Source organism: Adiantum capillus-veneris, chromosome 18 (genome assembly GCF_014529385.1).
Source record: "Adiantum capillus-veneris isolate H3 chromosome 18, ASM1452938v2, whole genome shotgun sequence".
NCBI lineage: Eukaryota > Viridiplantae > Streptophyta > Polypodiopsida > Polypodiales > Pteridaceae > Adiantum > Adiantum capillus-veneris.
In genome coordinates this window covers 59593063-59614868 of record NC_140948.1, presented here as the reverse complement: position 1 = coordinate 59614868, position 21806 = coordinate 59593063, and the positions used below count along the sequence as shown (strand labels likewise).

The 21806-nt window shown below is 46.8% G+C and overlaps 1 protein-coding gene across 1 annotated transcript in view; it reads right to left on the bottom strand.

Moving 5' to 3' along the window:
• LOC147435734 (uncharacterized) overlaps positions 1-21806 on the bottom strand; it is a 254651-nt gene that overhangs the window by 16068 nt on the left and 216777 nt on the right. Inside the window, exons 18-20 of the mRNA XM_086488033.1 lie at positions 4969-5052; positions 3877-3996; positions 3702-3788 (exon numbers count right to left, since the gene is read on the bottom strand). Of these exons, the coding sequence (XP_086344159.1) occupies positions 3702-3788; positions 3877-3996; positions 4969-5052 (291 nt within the window). The remainder of the gene's footprint in view (positions 1-3701; positions 3789-3876; positions 3997-4968; positions 5053-21806) is intronic.

Here is a 21806-nt window from a genome sequence, read left to right as displayed (position 1 = left end):
TCCTTGTGTAGTGTATTTTATCTAAATGGTTACATTAGCGGTGAGCTCTTGGGCGGGAACATCCCTCTATCTTGAGATGCCATTTTTGGGTGTCCTAGAGTCACCTAGAGCTGGTTTGAGCTCACGTTGATTGGAAAGATGAAGGTGGATTGGCTTTGGCTTGATGTAGAAGCAGGGTGCTTGGGTTACTCCTAAGAAATTACCTCGCCTTTTGGGCGAGATAATTTCTTCCTCTTCAATTATGGAGACTGGATGTGTTATAGAGGTCTTCTCCCAAATCCTTTGCAACAATTGGTGCCCTCATGAAGGAGGGGCAATTCCTATCGTCAGGCTGGAGTCTGCTTGGGAATTAGCTCAATCTTGATTTGAAGATGGTTTTGCAAGATTTTTCTCACCTGCAGACCTACTTGGAATCATGTGATAATGCATTTGAGATTTTCAGACTTGTGATGACAAGAAGCAAGGTTTTCTCTTCATGTTGGCTTGCCACTATAGGCACTTTGTGTTTGGATGATTCTCTTGTTCAGAAAAACCTAGTTGGAAATGGCAAAAAATGCTCTTGTAGATTTTAGCAAAGGACTTGTAAATGGAAAATCACAATATGGAGATGAGTATGCATATATGTTGGGTAAGGAAACCATTGTGTTTGATAGCACATGCACAAAGGCTCAGGTTCTGCAAATTGTAAATTTGACTTTTAATATGCGATAATAATTTTGGTAGCCTTTGGCGAATCAAGCACCCATACTCGGGCAATTTTTTTAAATGATGTTTCTAATATGTGAAATAGTAGAGAGCATAAGGGCATTGAAAAATAAGATCATACGGTTCGTAATGTTCCCCAAGCCCTTGGTTCTAAGGTGCATACAACCTTGGATGATGCTATGGTTGATATTCTATAGTGTCATGATAAGAAACAATGTTGTTGTGCAAATATGAACCTGAATATTATTGAAAAGGATATTGTGAGGTATTTTGTTATTTTTCAATGCTTTACCGCAAATAGAGAGAGAAAAAGTGATGCTGTTAAAGTTGATGAGAGGCTGAGCCTATGCATGATTATGTTCATGGTGTGTCTACGATATGGATCATGAGTTTCTTTGAGCATAGTTGCCATGATAAAAAAAAGAAAGCTGTCATAGAATCACTTTTTGATGATGAGAGCTTTGAACTGCTTGTAGGAAGATACTTAGATGACTTTATGCTTTTGAGAATGAAAGTTGAAAGAGAAAGCTATGCAACTCTATGTGTATGACAGAGGGAAGAGGTACATATTTGATATCAAGAACTAAATGGGCTTTTGCTTCAATGGGAAAAGCTCTTAATACGTTGTGTGCATGTTTATGAGATGACACTTCGAGGTGGATGGTGAGAGAATCTATGCTATTTTCAGCTCTCTTTTTATATAGTGATGCTTTTGTGGGGTGCAAGATAGGAGGATCCCTACAAGAAGTTAGACTATGCACATGGAACACTTGAAAGTGTTCCATGCTTGTTGGGAGGGCTATCTGCGCGATGAGTTTTTCTGAAAATGATGTGAGCCACCCCAACGGTTTTCAAAGGGTTTTGAGATGCTTTTAGAAGGTGTACATGTACATATGACATGCTTGTACAAAGTGTGCATAAGCATTGTCTGCTAGGTGCCACTGTTTGTGTGACAACAACGTAGATAGGCTAGTTTGGCTGCTAGGATGGTTTTCTCATCAAGGAGGTCATTGTCACAAAGTGATGATGTGTTATAAGTCGTTCCAAACTTATGGGAAGGTCCTGTCCGATGGGGGCCAAGGGACATTAGCATTTAAAAAAAAAGCAAGGAGCCAAATCGCGAAGACTTGCTGACATGGAAACACTGTACGGATCCCTGAAATTTCCGCACTCTCCTGATGTGGCAGCGCTGTACGGATCGCCTCGATTTGTGGCTTGTTTTTCGGCAGATTGCACTGGCAGCTTTTGAGCTTAGAACCTGAAGCTTTTCATGTACTGCTTTTAGAAGGCCAAGTGCCTTTATAAGAAGTGCCAGGGTCTCATTCTCCCTCATTTTCCGAGCTCACCTGAGGGTGGATGAGGCCCTGGCACTTCTTATAAAGGCACTTGGCCTTCTAAAGCAGTAGCTTCAGGTTCTAAAAGCTTCTGTTCCTCAAAAGCTGCCAGTGCAGTCTGCCGAAAAATGCGCCACAAATTGCGGAAATCCGTACAAATCTGCGATATCAGTAGGGTGCCGCAATTTCAGGGATCCGTACAACGTTGCCACATCAGTAGGTCTTCGCGATTTGGCTCCTTGCTTTATTTTTAAATGCTAATGTCCCTTGGCCCCCATCGGACGGGACCCCGTAAGTTTGGAACAACTTATAACACTTAAATCTGTCAGTTTCATTGGGGTTTGTCAAACCGGACATGCCACGTCATCACTTTGTGACAATCACGAACATGGTGTCTCACCTCTGGATATCGACTCCTCTTTATCTTTGGTTTGGTGGTGGTAGCCACGTTGTGTAGAGATCTGTTTTGCGCTCCTGATCGAGTCTAGGGTTTGGCAGTTAAAGTTTTATGCTGTGCATATCAATGGGAAAGGGTTTGCCCATGTTTTCCATTGATTTTCCTGAGTTTTTTTCTGAGCCTTTTGTGGTTTCATCGATTCTGATCAAATTTCATGCATATTTGAGAGTAGATATGGAGCCCCTTCTAGGGCAGGTAAGGGTGAGTGAGGTAATATGAAGACCTTGGATTCTATGATCTAATTTGCATAGTTTTCTATGTCTTACAGGAAAGCTAGCGGAGGGTATGCGAGGATGATTTGTGCTAAGGGTTTAGAGAATTGGGAGGAGAGATCAATCCAAAACCTTTTGTGAGGTGATATCTTAATCCTCTTCAGCTGTGGAGATTGTAAGGTGTTATAAAGGCTGCCTCCCAAGTCCTTCACACCATGCTGGTCTTCTTCTTAGTGGCTTGCTCTTCTTAGGGTACACCTTGAGCTTTTCCTTTCAACTTGCATTGCAGCATTCTGCCTCAATGATTCAAAGGTGCTTCTCTGTCCAAAACCATTGGTTCTAGGTTGTTTTGATGGTGTGGGTTGATGTATTTTTGGTGGATGAGCATCTTCATCAATCGTCTCTTCTCCTTTTTTTCTTTCCTCACAGGTGCTAAGGCATTTTTTACCATTTTCAAAAGGAGATTTTTACCTTCAATTTCTTAATGGGGAGAGAGGACGACACAAAGGTACCGAAAACCTCTCTCATGGGGCTTGTATCTCAAAGCTTTGATCTCCTCCATAGTGATAGACCTTGTGGGCAAGCCCTACCCCGAGCAACAAACTCCTATATGCTATTGCGCATGTGGGTCCTCCGGGTTTGGAACATCTGGACATGACTTCGACATTAGAGAATGATGACATAAAAGACCAGATGATCCCTACAGATATCTTGATAAACTAACCAGCACAGAGAAAAAGAGACAAAACGGCATAAGAATTTGTCACATTTTAGACATGATAGACACTTAGAAATATCCTAGCCAATCATAAGGGCTTCTCTCTCTCTCTCTCTCTCTCTCTCTCTCTATATATATATATATATATATATATATATATATATATATATATACATATATATATATATATACACCCTAGGTACAAAATCCAAATCGAAAAGGAATTCTCTTTATATATCCTAGGTACAAAATCCAAATCCAGAGAAAAAGCTTACCTTAAAGCAGTATGATGCTACTGCTTGTAGAGAATATAGACGTTGTGGATCCAGAATTCCCTCATACTCATTAAGCCAGATGGACGCCTACAAAACATTTACAAAACACCAGCATGTTTATCTCATGAAAGTTGACTAGAAAAGATAAAACTTTGGCACAACAGTTCTTGCTTACATAAAAGGCACCCTGAAAATTGTTAAGATAGAGGTGCTGGTGAACACAATTCCATAGATGATAAGCTTCTGCATGGTGCCAAGGCCTTTCAACCACAAGCTCCATATCACCATCAGCTACCTTCATCCACAGCCAAGCTTATTGCGGCATGCACTAAATGAGATAATACAGTGCTGTTGAAAATATTGATAATGCCTTTCAAGTCTCTTGAAATGTCTAGACACGGTTCTAATTTACGCAGCTCAATGCGCTTAAAAAATTGACATTAACTATAAGCTGTAAGTCCTATAGAGGAACGTGCTTCTCTGATTTCTTGTTAAAAACTGGAAAAAATCATATTTTAACATCTTAAAGGCTTTTTATAACCTCAGACCTTCAAACCAATATATTTAATGATGGAATGCGGTGATTGGATAGTTTGCATCAATGAAGTAGCTGTTTAATATTGATGGGTTCTCTGCCAGGATGTACTTGCTATCACAAACACCTGTTTTGAAAAGGTGCGAGGAGAAATCTCAAGGTGAGATGATGGAGGTTGCAACATGTCATCGATTATAAGTAATATTACAGGTGGAATTGGATGCCCTTTGAAGACCAACCAGCTGAAAGGCACAATCCCTCACCAATTATATTTCCTACCTGGGTGCATGATCTGGCTGAATCCTACATTTCTCTCATGACTGGGCCTTGGTCTCACATATTGAGCGAACTGCCTCTGAATTCAGGCATTTTCTTGAGCTATCATTTTAAAGAACAGATCGGTAATACAAAATGTCATATTGGACTCCAAGGCTCAAGCAGACACAATATTGGCACAAGTGTTCATGTCACCTGTGGGGGCCATGGAGGCAAGTGCTTTGCTATGGGCCTTGCATTGACTTCAAACAGCTTCATGGCAGGCTCAAGATACACTGAATCAGAGCATACACAAAATGGGCCAGAAAAATCATAGCAGTTGACATAGATGAAACCTCACCACCTTAGTGGCTTCAGCATTAGATGATCGTCACCTGCTCCTCAATTCAATAACATGCATGGCTGTAACTTGCAATTTGAGGCACCACTCTATGCAGTTATACAACGACACGTTACCTTGAGTGACCTTGCAGATGCTTTCCACTTTTCAATGTTCAATGCCATGAGAACATATGTTTTCTTCACTGCTTGTGAGGAGACCTGCCATGCAATTCACAAAAAGAAAACCAAACAACTAAACAAATGAGTACTGAACCAAAGCATAAAGCATGAATAGAAAATCCTGTGTGAGTTCAAAACTGTGGTTTTGTGGACAGCCTATTTGGTAGCACATGCCACAAGAGCTATTGCATGATTACACTCCTCCCACTCTGAAAACAATCTGATTGCATTCAGACAGAAGGCTCCTTTTTTTTTGCAACAAAACAAAGGTAATTTCTATCACTAGAGGTCGTTGCTTTCCTGGGGGAAGTACAATGATGTGCCAATCCATGCTTTGGTAACATGTAAAAGTACTTTCCTTGATATATGCAAGCAGGAATATATGAGTGTTCATAAAGGTCAAGGTGATATACATGAGCAAGAGTCTTGTCAAGTGTTTTTGGACATTGAAAATGGTTATGCTGAGGACATTCATTGCAGGGAGCCTGTGACACTACCTGAGCAAATGTTGTTACAGAACAATGCATTACAATGTTTTCTTTCTTGGGCTTACAATTTATGAATGCAAATCAAAATCATGTCAAAATTTCAGGGATCATGCTATTCTTGCACTTTGAAGTCAAGAGGTTGATAAGATAATGATTCTGCCTTGCATCTAGATTGTTGCAATTCTAGACCAGATTATTCTAAGAAGAACAATCGTTTGAGAAATGAGATCATTGTAACTGGGTGGCCAATTGGCACTAATATCACTGCAACAACACTGAACTAAACTTGAATTTGACCCCTTACAGCAGGACGAGGCCACAGTTCCACCCTCCACCTCAGCTTCACCACCGACAGCCCCTCCTCCCCCCATGCTACCCACCACCCCGACCCCCTGCCTTCACCTCCCCCCATTGCCGCCCCCTCCCCTCCCATTCCACCCACTAGCCCCCCTGCTTCCTCATCCTCTCCTGCTCCTACCCCATAGACGGCTCAGGGGGCAGGACCTTCATCGTCTGCTAGGAAGTCTCTTGGCAACGCTTTTTCCACGAGCCACCAGGCGAGAGAGGAGCAAACTTTCTTGCGGACCACCCTGCTGGTGCAGATGTCTCCTTTTGCCGTAGTCCCTCGAGGATTGATGAGTTTTGACATCCGTCGCCGGTGGGACTTCTTCGCCTACGACTTCACACGTTTCCTCGGCGACTCTTCACCAGACTTTGAGGCAGCTTGCTTCATAGTCCATGTACTGTTTCTTGCAGCTAGAGGGATAGAGGCCCTAGACACGGCGGTCGGTTTCTCTTTTGCTCTGTGTGGCAGGGACCAGAGTGAGTAGACTCTTGACTCCGTGATGGACTTGGGGGTTACAGATTTTGTACAGACTCTGTGGCCGTTGACCAAGTTCTCGGTGACACATCCAGACTTCACACGTTTCCTCGGCGACTCTTCACCAGACTTTGAGGCAGCTTGCTTTAGAGTCCATGTACTGTTTCTTGCAGCTAGAGGGATAGAGGCCCTAGATACGGCGGTTGGTTTCTCTTTTCCTCTGTGGCAGGAACCAGAGTGAGTGGACTCTTGACTCCGTGATGGACTGGCTTCAGGCTTAGGCTCTTGAGTTCTCTCACCACACATGAGACTTGGGGGTTACAGATTTTGTACAGACTCTGTGGCTGTTGGCCAAGTTCTTGGTGACATATATAGACATAGCAGGATGTAGACACATTGTGGTACACTTTTTTGCTAACACGCAGAGCCCACCATGCTATGTATATATACATGAGGACTCCTCGAAAGAGACTACGGATGACACACTCTTCTTGGGCTTGGGTTGGACAGTCTTTATAGTCACGCCTATCTCGAGGTTGCTCGGATGTGGATTACACTGAGCTTGAGGATTCAACCATCGCTAGAAAGCATAATACATGGGACCCATACAGGTTTTGTCAAGGGGTGTAGTATCCTTGACAACATCTTCACTTTTTGGGAGGCGTCTGCCCTTGTGCGTCTCCGAGGAGAGGATCTGGTGATACTTCTTCTCGATTTTGAGAAGGCTTACGACAGAGTTGATTGGGACTTCTTGGAGGGCACTCTACGTAGGATGGGTTTCTCAGATGCTTGGATAAGAGGTGTGTCAGCTCTCTACATGCGTGCGCACAGTCAGGTGCTTTTGATGGGGGGAAGAGGGGAGCACTTCATGCTCACACGCTTGGTTAGACAGGGTTACCCTTCCTTTTTCTATTCTATGGTGAGGCGATGAACAGATTTTTGACTTCACAGCAAGTTCGCTTGAGTGGTTTAGAGCTCCGTGTTAGGGGAGACGAGCTACTGGACGTTGAGTTTGCTGACGACTCAGCCTTGTACTTGGAGGGGCAAGAGGCCAATCTGCACGTGTGAGAAGGCTCTATTCTATGGTGAGGCGATGAACAGATTTTTGACTTCACAGCAAGTTCGCTTGAGTGGTTTAGAGCTCCGTGTTAGGGGAGATGAGCTACTGGACGTTGAGTTTGCTGACGACTCAGCCTTGTACTTGGAGGGGCAAGAGGCCAATCTGCACGTGTGAGAAGGCTCTTGAGGTGTTTTGTTGTCCATTGGGGCCATTGGTCAACTGGAGGAAGACAATTGCTTTCTGGGTTGGCAGTGCTCCTATGCCTGATTGGTCGCTAGGTGAGGGTTTCACGTGGACTCCCCTAGGGACTGCAGTTCGTTGTCTTCTTTGGCAGGAAGAGTTATAGTGGCCAACGAGGTTTTGTTGGCTACTATGTGGTACATCACGTCTTGCTAGATCTTCTTGAGCCCTTGTATCAACCATCTGGAGAGGTTGATCAAAAATTTTCTTTGGTCAGGGTGCGACACCCAGCTCGCCCGAGCAAAAGTAGCCTGGCAGGTCATCACCTGACCATGTTCTCAGGGGGGGCTGGGGATCATTGACCCAGCCCAACAGAGCAGAGCCCTTCCCTTTATCTATTAAAGAAAGTTATCTATTGTGGCTATCGTTCATCAAGGAATCTTGACAAGAGAAAAAGCCAAGAAGATTGGTATATAGTGGATTGTGTTGCAGATGTAAAATGCATGAGGAATCCATCTTCCATCTATTTTCCCCACACCCTTCATTAGGGAACTTCAAAAAGCTTGCGGAGATGAGCTATCCCACATTTCTTGGAGGGAGGGCACTACTGCTAGCTGAATGCAAGAATATGGATATTTTGTGGTCAGAGAATTGCTTCCAGGGGAGGAGCCGTGGAAGGAGCTGTTGCTTCGAGCTCGAGTGCCTCATGCAAGAGGCCCCTGGAGCCCTTCCATCAGGTGGATTTTTACAAAGATGCGTAGAGTTGGTATGAGCAGGAGGATTGAGGATCATTTTGCTGCGAGCTTGCTTAGGTCTTGGGAGCACTTGAGGAGTGGCCTAGAGCAACATCAGTCCATTTGCACAAAAGAGCGCTTGAGACAGCCCCTTGTTTGGAACCCCCATGGTTAGTACTCAGAGAGGCCACCTGGTTGGTAGTAGGCCTCATATTTCTTGAGGTACCATATCGGAGGGTCCAACCCGCACTCTCGGTGACTGACTCCGGTTCTTAGGTTTCTCCGAGGAGGCTTAGAGCATCCAGCTACGAGGCATGAGGGGGGTGCACAGCATGTGCTAGGACATTACAGAGGCTTTACCAGCTGATTGGTTCACCCCTCTAGAGACAGCAACTCCCAAATGGATGGGGGCCTTCACGCGACTGGAGGTCCTCATCGTAGTTCGGGCTTGCTCGGAGGCCATACCCCACATGTTCTTTGAGGTTCATGGAGAGGGTCACCTTCACCGAGTCTAAGTAGAGGCTCCATAGGTTGCAGAGTGTTGCTTTCAGAGGATACAAGTTTTAGGCATTTGTGGGAGGACCTGTGTCATAAATACTGACCCATCACATCTTGAGACAGGCCACTGGCGGCTATGGGCTTGGGAGAGTTGCACTCTGTCATGGCTTCAATGGGACCTTGGAAAGTGGTTCTGGAGAGACCCCTTCTTGCTAGTCGATCACCCTGGGATCCCCTACTTTCAGTACACAATTCGACCGGGGAGGGGGGGGGGGGAAACGGACGAGAGTCACTTTATTCCAGTGGCTAGTTGTACACAGAGCTACAACAGTTGGGAGCTGGCTAGTACACAGTGGCTTTTCGACAGCCTGTGCAGCTTGTGGCCATCCTTTGGAGAGTCAACGGCACTGTCTATGGGACTACCCCATGGCACAACATGTTTGGCTTCAGGTTATTCGGCTGATACCGGCTCTTTTCACAGCCCGACAATACACTTGGGATGCTGCAGCCTGGTCCACTCTCACCGGCCCGACACTTTATTTTGAGTTGGCTTCCACCAGCAGGATGATAGTGATCCAGGGGGGTTGACCTACACTTCAACTAACCACAGAGCTTACCCCCCAGGAGTGGTGCAGTGAGAGAGAGGTTTGTTGGGAGCTCGTTTGTGGCCTGACACTTAGGTTCATTTGGCGGGCCCGTTGCTTCCGCATCTTCGAGGCTCGCTGTAGCAAGCTACAGTGTCACTTTCATAGAACACACAGTTAGTATAGTTGGTCTGGTCTAGTTCAGACTCTCTGGGCTGGGCAATGACACATGGCAGGGATACGGACGGTGGTCTAGTGGACATCGTGGCCAGGTCACCACCACCACTCAGTTTGGAGATAGACTTAGATGGCTTACATTTATGAGCTGTTGGTGGCTCATATTGGTTGTACATATGAGTAGTAGCTGTTGGGTCATCACGATTATCTTCTTCATATATGGTCCAGCGTCGTCGTTTAGAATAGTGAGTCTATACACACAGCACATCTGCACCATCCTTGCACATCTGAGCCTCGACACCCCCATTGTACCCGTGAGTTCTGGGCTGGAGCTGAGTGTGCTGCCACGCCAGAGTCTGTACTTAATCCTTTGAGATAGTTGAGTCCATATGTTCTGGTCTGCGGCTGTGTCTCTGTGTTGATTTGCTGTTATCTGTTGTTTCCTGTGTTTTCATTCTGTTTTGAGTGAGATGTCACGCACATTGCACTGAGGTGCTCTCATTTTGGCATGCTCGGTGGGACCTCAACTGAAGTCTCACTCTCTGTTGAGGTACAAATCGAGGAGCTAGCTGGTTTACCTAGCCTCGCCTACTTCGCCTTGCCCAGATCAGCTTGCTGGTCTTGTCCAGTTTCACCCTAGACAACTTAGTCTAGCTGACCTAGTCTCTCGCCCTGCTGGTCTGGTCCTCTCTTGCCTTGGTCCAACCAAGCTCTCGTCCTGGTCTAGTCCTTCCTCGTCCTTGGTCTAGTCCTTCCTCCTTCCTGGTCCAACCCGGTGGTCTAGTCACTCGCCCTGGTCTAGTAGAGTCTAGACCGGTGTTCAGCTAGTTAAAGGTGTCCTTGCCCAAAGCTTGGTTGGGTTTGTGGTTACTACATGACACATACAAGGCGGTCATTAGAGCGTCAAAGCGCACTACTAAGTCCTCTGAAGTACTACCACAGAAGGCATCAACCCCTGGTACCTAGTAGAAGTCCACCAACCCCATCACCCATACCTCCATATACGGCATCATCCATTCCTCCATCCGGTTCTACATCTTCCAAGTCATCTTCTCCGATAAAGCCCTCTCCCATTTTGTTACAACAAGCTATTGAGCACCAGGCTTCTGAGCAAGAGGCCATGGAGGAGTTGATGTTTTGGCCAAGGTAAACATCAAGTTTCCTACTTTCAAGGGACTTTCCTCAGAAGATGCAGACGACCATGCAAGGGGGTTTGTATCTCTTTGTAGAGGTCGTGGTCTTAATAGAGAAGATGCTTATTTGGTGCTATTTCCATCAACCTTGGATGGTTTAACAGACAAGTGGTATAGTCAATTTGCAGAGAATCACTTTCCAACTTGGGCAGCTGTAAGACAACAGTTCTGTGCAGCATTCAGGCCAGGTGACTTCCAGGAAAAGGTTTTGGATGAGTTGGCCAACATGGTGCTCCAGTCCGAGGAAACTTTTACAGAACTCATGACTAAAACCAAGTCTCTGGTTGCCAAGATTCCTCAGCAACCAGGGGAATTTATGGTCAAGAAGTTGGTAGAGAAAGCTCTTCCAAAGACGTCTTAGCAGAAACTACACGAAAGTCTTCGACCTGAAGAATCTCTGGAGGAGTTTATAGCGGCTGCTACCAGGATAGAAGGAGCAAGGAGGCTATTCAAGGACCCCCTTCAGGTGGAGACTGCCTCTGCACTCACGGAAAAATCCCTATGACCCCTTGCTTTCTTTACGCAGGGAGTTAGAAGCACTGAAGTTACAAAGAGCACGTCAAGAGGAGAGGTCCTTCTCTCTTAGACCGGAAAAATCTCCACAGCAAGAGGCTTTAGAACAAATCAAGCGGGAGCTAGAAGAGCTCCGAGCACAGCAAGACACTAAGCTGCCGATGGTGTGGTGTACCTCTTGTCGCTCTCCAGGGCATCCTCCTTAGGATTGCCCACTTCGAGCTTACTGCCATTTCTGCGAGAAACCTGGCCATGATGACAAAGAGTGCGATTATCTGAAGGGAATGCGACAACTACAACAGAGCCTCGCTCCCAACCTTCAACAAGCGTTGACACCTGCATCTGGTTTCACCCTATGGCCATCAAATCCCTATGCCACCTTTGCTGACAACACCTTTTATGCAAGGTATGCACAACAACTTTGCATCTCCCAGCTTTTATCATGCTAATGCTCCCTCAGCTCCCCAAAGCTTCTACACATCAGCATCCATCCACATGCAGCAAGGGCCGAGACCACCTCGCCCCTACAATAGGCCAATTTTGTGCTACAGGCGCAGGGAGTATGGACATTATCAGAGCAAATGTCCGTTGCCAGAAGGGTCCCCTCCTTGCCGACATTGCCCTGAAGCTAAGGATCACTATAATAAGGACTGCCCAAAACAACGGCATCCACATCTGCAAGCACAAGCCAAAACCAGCAGGAGTTTACATTCCCAAAGATCAACCTAATCATAGTAAGCACCATTCCACAGGCCCCGCCTTCCACTCTTGTAGTTGCCTCTCAAAATGGATTGAAACAGGTGGAAAAGCCTGCTGGTGTGCTCACACAGGCACAAAGCTGTTCTTGGTCTCAGCCTCCCTGACGGTCCAACTTTTTCATCTCTAGTCACACAAATGAGTCAACCTTCCCTAGTAGCAGACAAACCAGGCTCTAGCAGGTAGTGCCAAGAGCCAACCTACCTCTCTTCTCTCAGATATTGATGGTGCCTTCATGGAAGCACTAGAGGACTTGCAGAAGCTCAAGATACCAGAGCAAGCACTGATCAAAAGAGAGAAGCCTACAGCAAAGAATATCTTGAAAAACACCTTTCAGCAAGTGTCATTGTACAACATGCTTCGACTTGATGCAAATTTTCGAAGTGACACCCTTTCCATCATTCAATCTCTGTATCCTGGTGCAGGGTCTAGTGGCAGGCACCTACTAGTGCAGCCCTTAGAGTCCTAGATGATTTCATTTCCCGCTGCTCCGCTCACTGATTACAGGAGTCCTCGTCTCACCGAGTCTATTCTAGGGCGCGACTTCTCTGGGGTCATGGTGGATGGTGGGTCGGGTATCAACTTGATGCCCGAATTCACTATGATGGCATTGGGTCTCCAGCCTATCCGGCCCGCTCCCTTTACAGTGACTTTGGCTGACCGGAGAACTGTCTACCGTGTGGGAATAGTAGACAAGGTCCCTCTGCAGGTACATGACTTCACATTCAACCTAGATTTTGTTGTAGTTCGCCTCCCTCAGATAGAGGGCGGATTTCCATTACTCATTGGAAGATCATGGCTCCAACACACAAAGGCATTACATGATTGGGGAACTGATTCAATGTGGATACATAGCCCGGGCTATCCAATGAAACCTATTCGCCTTGAAGGGGGAATGGATCCGGTGGTGAATCATAGTTCTCTATCAATGAAGTCAACTTCCCAACCGAACCAGCCTACTCCACCGGATGGACCAGAAGAAGACCTGTTGGAGTGGTTGGAGGCTACCGCCTTGCTATGTGGTCTCCATTCAAGCGTTGCCAGAGGATACACCATCTTCCAGTGTTGCTACAGTGGCTGAGCCCAGCGCATCGACTCCATTGCTCCCAGAGGTTGATAGCTTAGTTGGCCCCTCAGTAGAAGCCTTTGGACTTGGTGATCCTATTAAAGACCATCGAAGGGGTAAGAAATCTCCTTTACAAGAGTTCACCCTCACCACACCCTCAGCCTCACCTGTGTCTAATACCCTGCCCTAGTCCAAGCTATCCTATGTACCATATGAACTTCCCTTCGACAAGCTTCCACTGGGATGGTTACAAGAAGAGTATGCCGATTTCAATATCGATTAGATGCCAGCTCATGATGTTCGGAAGCTCACAGAGGCGGCAAGGTTTTCTCTTCCTGATGCATCCTCTCCAACTACACCGCCTGACCCCGTCAGAGAAGTCAACCTAGGCGACCCTGACAACCATCAACCCATCCTGTTAGCCGCTTGGTTATGGGATCACCCCGTGCTACTCAACCAGGTAATCTCTTTCGTGCACTCTTTCAAGGATGTGTTTGCCTGATCTTACCATGATTTGGAAGGGATCCCAGAAGAGTTAGGAGTCCACACAATCCCTCCGGTTGAGGGGGCTAAGCCGGTTAGAGGACTGGCTTACAAGCTCAACCCCAAGTATGCAGAAGCATTCAAAGTCGAGTTAGAAAAAATGCAAGAAGCAAGTATTATTGTGCCAGTGGAGCACTCAGAATGGTTGTCCCCTATGGTTATCGCTCCCAAGAAGCAGTCCAACAAAATTCGAGTTTGCGTCCACTACCAGGCTCTGAATAAGGTGACAATCCCTTATGGATTTCCGACCCCTTTCACTGAGAGAGTCCTCGAAGATGTCGTTGGGCATGTACTGTACAGTTTCATGGACGGGTTTAGTGGCTACAATCAGTTAGGCATACATCTTGATGACCAAGGAAAGACAGTTTTTGTTCCATGGGGAATTTTTATCTACAAAAGGATGTCCTTTGGGCTGAAAAACGCTCCTCCTTCATTCAATCGTATTGTCTACATCATATTTTGTCCCCTGCTCAACGACAATCTCAAAATCTTCATGGATGATTTTTCCACCTTCTCTGGCGCCCAATGTTCTACCCCGGTGGAAAACTTGGAGAAGCACCTGGCTCAACTCTCTGCAGTCTTCTCGAAGTGTCACGAGGCGTGCCTTAAGCTCAATCCAAACAAGTGCCACTTTTTAGTGACTCAAGATACGCTTTTAGGTCATGTCGTGTCTGCTGAAGGTTTAGCACCTAACCCTGAGAAAATAGTGGCCATTTTAACATTGCCCCCTCTACTTAATCCCAAAGGTGTTCAAAGCTTTGTAGGCCATACATGCTATCATTGGAGGTTCATTCGCATGTATGGAGAGGTTGCCCAACCCTTGACTCGCCTGACTAGTGCTGTTGTACCCTTTCAGTGGTCCACAATTGAATCCCAAGCTTTTGCCTATCTCAAAAAGCGCCTAGCTGAGGCATCTATTTTAGTTGCTTCTGATTGGTCCACTCCTTTTTATGTCCATACTGATGCTAGTCAATTTGCGGTCGGCACGGTCTTGACTCAGCCTAGCAAGGAGTTCAACCTAGATCGCCCAGTCCACTATGTCAGCCGCCTGCTCACAAAGGCTGAGCGCAACTACAGCCATAGTCACAAGGGACGCATTCCGGGACGGGGGACGGGGCTGAAATGGATTTTTAGTGTAAAAAAGAGAGCGGGACGGCAAGTGGGGACGGGAAGCCCGAAAAAGGGCGTCCCCTGTTACTATGACTACAGCACCACAGAAAGGGAAGGTTTGGCTATGGTGTATTCTTTACAAAAGTTTTGTCATTACTTGTTAGGGGTTCACTTCACTATCATCACGGATCATCATGCGCTGCGCTATCTTCTGAATAAACCCCAAGTTGCAAGAAGAGTCAGGAGGTGGCTACTGATATTGCAGGAATTTGATTTCGACGTAGTTCTCCGTCCAGGTAAGCGGCACGTCATGGCCGATCACCTCTCTTGCATACACATAGGTGAGCCATATACTGGGGTTGATGATGACTTTCCGAATAGTCATCTCTTTAAGGTCGATACGACCTTAAAGAGATGTATTACATCTGCTCTCTACTGGCATATATCCTGAGAATGCTTCTCCCTTGCAAAAAGGAAGACTCTTGTTGAAGTCTAGACCCTTCTCTCTGATTGGCGGACAACTCTACAAATTTGGGCCAGATGGTGTGCTGCGCAAGTGCGTCTCTCCTCATGAAGTGGACCACATTCTGGAAGATGCACCTAGTGGTCCTACAGGTGGCCATTACTTTGGTCACATCACGGGGCAAAAAATCTTTCAGACACGCTTATGGTGGCCCTATCTATTCAGAGATGCTATTGCTCATGTCAAGATTTGTGATGTCTGTCTGTAGCGCGGATAATGTGTTGTGCTCTCTACGGGGGTGATCCTAGTGCAATGTGCGTGACAATCTCACTCAAACAGACTGAACAGAAAGGGAACAATAGATATCAACAGAGCTCATAAAGACACAACAGCAGACCAGAACATATGACTCGACTATCTCAAAGACTGATACAGACTCTGGCGTGGCAGCACACTTAGCTCCAGCCCAGGACTCACAGGTACAATGGGGGTGTCGAGGCTCATATGTGCCGGGATGGTGAAGAAGTGTTCTGTGTATAGACTCACTCTAGACGACTACGTGCAAGGTGCTCTGACCAAACACTACTACTCATATATACAATCATAAAGAGCCCCCAACGGCTCATAAATAACATCACCTAAGTCTATCCCCATTGGGTGGCGGTGGTGACCTGGCCACGATGTCCACTAAACCACCATATCCCTGCCACGTGTCTCTGCCCAGCGAGTCCGTCTAGTGTGAACCGACCAGACCAAAGACCAACTGTAAACTAACTGTCCTGTGAAAGTGACACTGTAGCCTGCTACAGGTTGCCCGCCACATGACCGCTGCCCGTCCCGGAGAGCGGAATTGAAGAACTGAAATATCGGCGATCTACTGTTGGTGGTCGGATGATGGAGGAGGAGGCTGGTAGAAAGGTGGGTAAGGAGATGGAGGCCATGTGTATGGTGAGGGGTATTGGCCATGAGGAGGGTACATCGGATATGGAGTAGCCACCCCATGAGCAGCAGACTCAGTAGGATGAGTAGGTGGAGCGGGTGGAAACCCAAGGAAAAGACTGGGTAGGCTGAGATGGTGGAACAGGTGGTTGGAATCTAGGGAAGCTCTAGAAGTGCTGAGGGAAGGAGGTGGACTGGGAGGGGGAGGCCATAGAGGGTCCATGAAATTGTGATGAAACCGATCCTGCTGGCTTAGACTCCATATTGGTAGGATTTGTTTTCTCTGCTATTTGAGAATCCCCTGAATGGGCTTTGGAAACATCCGTCTGTATCTGTGTTGCCACAGCAGGAACTTGCGTAGAAACCGGGGTTGTAGCTGTAGCTGTAACTGTAACTGTCTGTGAAATGGCTACAGCTTGGTATTTGACACATGAGGGACACACTGTATGTACCACAGGAGAGAGGTCCTGAACTTCTGCGGCCATATCATTTGCCTCTTTTAACTGTTTTTGTTGAGTGTGGACAATATGTTTGAGGTCCACTACCTTTCGAGTTAGGATTTTTATGCGATCTTGAGCCGTAGCAACTAACATGTCCCTATCCATCGCTCGTTCAAGATGAGCGCGCACTTCCCTTTGCGTACTGTCATAGACAACGCGATGCAGACCGTTGGTACCTTGCAATGAGAGGGCTGCATCCATAATTGTCGAAATGGCTCTTCTGTCTGCATCTAAAAGTCTGTCGGCTTGAGGCGCAAAATTAGCATATATGTCATGCTGTTCAGATGTAGGCGTCCTAGAGCTAGATGCCCCTGCAGTATCCCTAGGTGCCCCTGCACTAAGAGTAGTGCGTGGTGCTGCCGACACAGCTGGAGGTTGTGTTTTGGTGACTGCAATACTACTCACAAGAGGTGGTGTGAAAGTTGAGGTGGCCACAGAAGTAGATATACGCACTGTTGGTGTTGCAGTACAGACGTCAGAGATTTTGACCTGTGATTCGGAGAAGGGTAGTGTTGCTAGCTGCTCAGTCGAATCTTTTTGTACTTTTGCCCTCTTGCGCAAGATGCCTTTCCCTTTGGCTATTTTGGAACGGCCTTGTTCTTGTTCTTTTGGATCATCTTGCAGGGTGAGTACACCTGTTGCATCTGCCTTTTGCTACATAATTTGCACTACCCAATACATAATAGGGGCTGCATAGCAATTGAACCTTTCCGCTGAGTCCGAAAACGCTTTTCCTTCTCCTGTAGCGCTTTAAACAGCAGATGGTGAAATGGATACGGCAGGCAGTGGTAGAGACAAAAAAAAGCATCGCATATTGCTAGAGATCCTGGAGAAGATGGAACCCCTGTTCTTTCCGGTGCGTGTAGTAAAAAATAATATTGTAAAACTGAATACAGCTGCTGACTCCTGTGATAGTCTGCATGTGAGTCCAGCAACAGTTCCTGCCAAGCATTTGCAGTTTCTTCTGGTGAGAGATTCAAGAAGGTTTTGGTGGCGGGCAAAGGTGCCAACACATTCAATATTCCCATAGCGTGTCCGATATCCTCCACTGTAAGTGTAGTACCATTTAGCTTTGGAGAAGTGAGCAAGAGGGAACTTAGCTTGGCACTAGAGATTGTGCAGGACAAATCAGCCTGAGCCAAATTTTGAAGACCCAAATGCATCATTTGCTACTGAAACTAAAACTAGGAGAGTATGGCTCATCGTCATCGGCCATGGCTAATCATACACAAATAACACCCACAAAATACGTTAGTTTACATAAGAAATGCTTAATCAATACAAATAACAAATCAACAAAACTGCTACACAAATGAAACAAATCAACGAAACTGCTATATAAATGACCAAAATCTAAAGTGTATTGTAGACTAATAAAAAGAGCTTTACAAAAGGTTTCCTAGCAAAAGTCACTAGTTAGTCTCTCATCCTCTACGAGATCTGATGCACCAAAGATGTCTATCTCAATCTATACTTCTGCATCTTGACCACATCCTTGAGTGCCGGGTTCGGCGCCTGTAAATGATATATCATTAGTAAAGGTACCTTGGAGAGGGCACCAGAAGGGCGAGGCACCTGGAGAGTGGTAACCCTGCTAGCAGTGACTGATTGGGGTGAATCTTCCTCTAAAGATTCTTCTGAAAGCTGCTCTGAACTAGGAGTATAATCTGATTTACTGTCAGAGCTATCCCCAAAGGCAGAGGACTCTTCCTCCGACTGAAGATGCTTCTCTCTATTCCAAGTACGAACTATCTTGATAAACTGTGCCCGAGAATCTTCAACTGATTGATGAATGCTTACAAACCTGTATTGTTAAGTCTCACTGTAGCAAGAGCAAGGTCGAGATCAACTGTAGAGAGAGAGAGAGGAACGCCGTAGAGAGCAACTGGCGATGGCCAGTAAGGGAAGCTGACTGAATGGAGTACCAAAGCTTCAATTTATTGACGCTATCTGCTTTTCGCAGGGAAAAATAACGCCTTTGATTTATTCTTTAGCGTTACAGTAAGTGGCGGAAGCCACTGGCGAGTGAGGGCCGTTTGGAAAGAATGCGCGGGAAAGGGCGATGAGGGCGAGGGGATGGGAGTTCAAGAGGCGAGGGCGATGGAAGGGGTAAGGGCGAGGGGATAGAGTAGGGCGAGAGGCGAGGGCAAGGGGATAGCAAGGGCGAGGGCGAGGGGATAGGGGAGGGCTAGGGCGAGGGTGAGGGTGAGGGGAGGGACAAGGGCGAGGGCGAGGAGATAGGGGTAGGGCGAGAGGCGAGGGGATGGGGAGGGCGAGGGCGAGGGGAGGGGAGAGGTGAGGGCGAGGGGCAAGGGCGAGGGCGAGGGCGAGGGGGAGGGGCTAGGGCGAGGGCGAGGGGCTAGGAGAGGGCGAGGAGCTAGGGGAAGGCGAGAGGCGGGGGAAGAGGGTAAGGGCTAGGGCGAGAGGCGAGTAGATAGGGGGAGGGCTAGAGGCGAGGGAGAGGGCTAGGGGAGGGGGTTGAGAGGAGAGGCCAGGGCGAGGGGTGAGGGCAGAGGGTTGAAAAAGAAGAAGAAGAGAGTTTTAACGTGTAGGAAACTATCCAAGAGATCTGAAAGATCTAGCCGAGGAGTTGAACTCAAGACTTGCTATTGAAGAGGGAAATGAAATGGCATAGCCAATCTACCACACTTGGTTGATAGAAAGGGTGAGTTAGGGCAACAAGGCTTCGGGGTGAGGGTGAGGTGAGGTGATATTGATATTTTCAAGGCACTCACAAGCAAAGAGAAGGAGTGAAAGGACATCAGTAGCATTAAGTAGGCAAAGGGACTAGCAATGCATGAGCAGGAAAGATTCCCGGAATCGGAGATCATCTAACCCTCTGAAAGAATCTGGGGGAGATAAAACACGAAGTAAACTTGCTAGTGAAAAAATTACCTTCATAAATACCCCACTCAAGAATACTGAGGCATTTACGCATAGCAAAAGAACTGAGTTTCACTTGAGAAGTTATAGATCAAAGAATTTTGTGCTTTGAAAAAAAGGGCCTGATTCGGGGTTGAGGAGGGTAGGTTATGCTCAAGACTAGAATCATTCCTACACACAACACAGAAGGGGGGTTACATAGGATACAGACAGAGATTGAAGACAGAGAGTGAAGGGTAGAGTTTATTCAATTCCAAAATCAAACCCATTGAACGCAACAGAGTCTGCAGAAGGAGAGCTGTATAAGGAGAGGGTGTATGAGATAGGATGAAAAGGCACAGCAGGGATGCCGAAGATAGTGATTCCAAAGTTATTTAAGGGTTCAGGAGTCGGCGAAGCTCAACACTTGATTGTAGACCATTTAGACCCTTGATCGGCAGCTTAAGCATGATAGCATTTGATCCTAGATCCATTGACTAAAGGCAACGGAACTCCTTCGAGGCGGCTAATTGTACAGCTCCGTGGGGTAGAATCTCCATCACCTTATATGGTGCTTGCCATGCTGTGACCAACTTCTTTGCTTTTTTCAGAAACTTAAATTGATAAAGTAGCACCAATGCTCCTTGCGTTGGTCCTGTTGGCAAACTTAAACCCAGGGCTGCTCTTTGAGCCCGGGTAAGCATGCCAGCAAGCTCTGCTGCTTGTTGCTGGCTGAGGGGTGGTGTTCACTGTGATTAGATTGATCTTCGGGAATGTAAACTCTTGTTGGTTTTGATTCGGGCCTGAAGATGAGGATGCCCTTTGTTTGGGACAATCCTTACTGTAGTGGTCCTTAGAGTCCAGACAATGTCTGCAGGGAGGAGACCCTTCAAGTAAAGGACACTTACTTTTGTAATGCCCATATTCACCACATCTGTAGCATAAGATTGGCCGATTGGACGGACGAAACGGGGGACGAGGTGGTCGCTGCTCTTGTTGCTACATGGAGCTGAAGGCTGAGGTGTAGAAGCTTTGGGGAACTGAGGGAGTACTAGCATGATAAAAGCTGGGGGATGCAAAGTTGTTGTGCATACCTTGCTGCATAGGGGGTGTTGTCAGCAGAGGGGGCAACAGGTTTTGATGGCCATAGGGTGAGACCATGTTGGATGCAGGTGCTAGCCCTTGTTGGAGAGAAGGACCTAAACTATGTTGTATTTGCCGCAATCCTTTGATATAGTAACAATCCTTATCTTCGTGCCCAGATTTTTCGCAGAAGTGGCAATAAGCCCCAAGGGGACAATCCTGTGGAGGATGTCTTGGAGAGCGACAAGAGCTGCACCATACCATAGCTTTAGTCTCCTGCTGAGACCGAAGCTCTTCTAGCTCTCTCTTGATTTGATCCAAAGCCTCAAGGTGCGATGGTTTCTCTTGTCTCAGAGAGATTGATTTCTCTTCTTGGAGAGCGCGTTATAGTTTTAGGGCTTTAAGTTCCCTGCGCAAGGAAGTCAATGGATCAGCAGGACTACCTTCCGAGAACACAGAGGGAGTCTCTATGTGAGGAGAGTTGTTGAATAACTTCCTAGCCCCCTCTATCCTAGTAGCAGCTGTGATGAATTCCTCCAGAGTGGCGTCGGGTCGGAGGCTCTCTCGGAATTTTTGTTGAGAGGTTTTGGGGAGCGCCTTCTCCACCCACTTTTTAACCATGCTTTCACCGGGTTGCTGGGGAAGCTAGGCAACCAGAGACTTGGTTTTAGTCATAAGCTCTGCAAAAGTCTCCTCTGGGTGGAGCACCATGTTGGCCAACTCATCCAACACTTTCTCTTGGTAGTCACCTGGCCTGAAAGCTGCACACAACTGTTATCTTAAGTCTGCCCAAGTTGCAAAATGATTCTCTGCAAACTGGCTGTACCATTTGTCTGCTAAGCCGTCCAAGGTGGATGGAAAAAGTACGAGATAAGCATCTTCTCTATTAAGACCACGTCCCCTACAGAGAGATACGAACCTCCGTGCATGGTCGTCAGCATCTTCTGAAGAGAATCCTTTGAAGGTGGGGAACTTGATGTTTACCTTGGCCAACACACTAGCCAATGCCTCCATGGCCCCTTGCTGAGCCTGTTGCTCAATAGCCTGCTGGTAGGAGAATAGGAGAGAGCTTTGCTGGAGAAGTTGATCTGGAAGATGTGGAACCTGATGAAGGAATGGGGGATGTTGTATGTGGAGGTATGGGTGATGAGGTTAATGGACTTCTACTAGATACCAAAGGTCGTCTTCTGTTATAGTGCTTCAGAGGGCTCAGTAGTGCGCTTT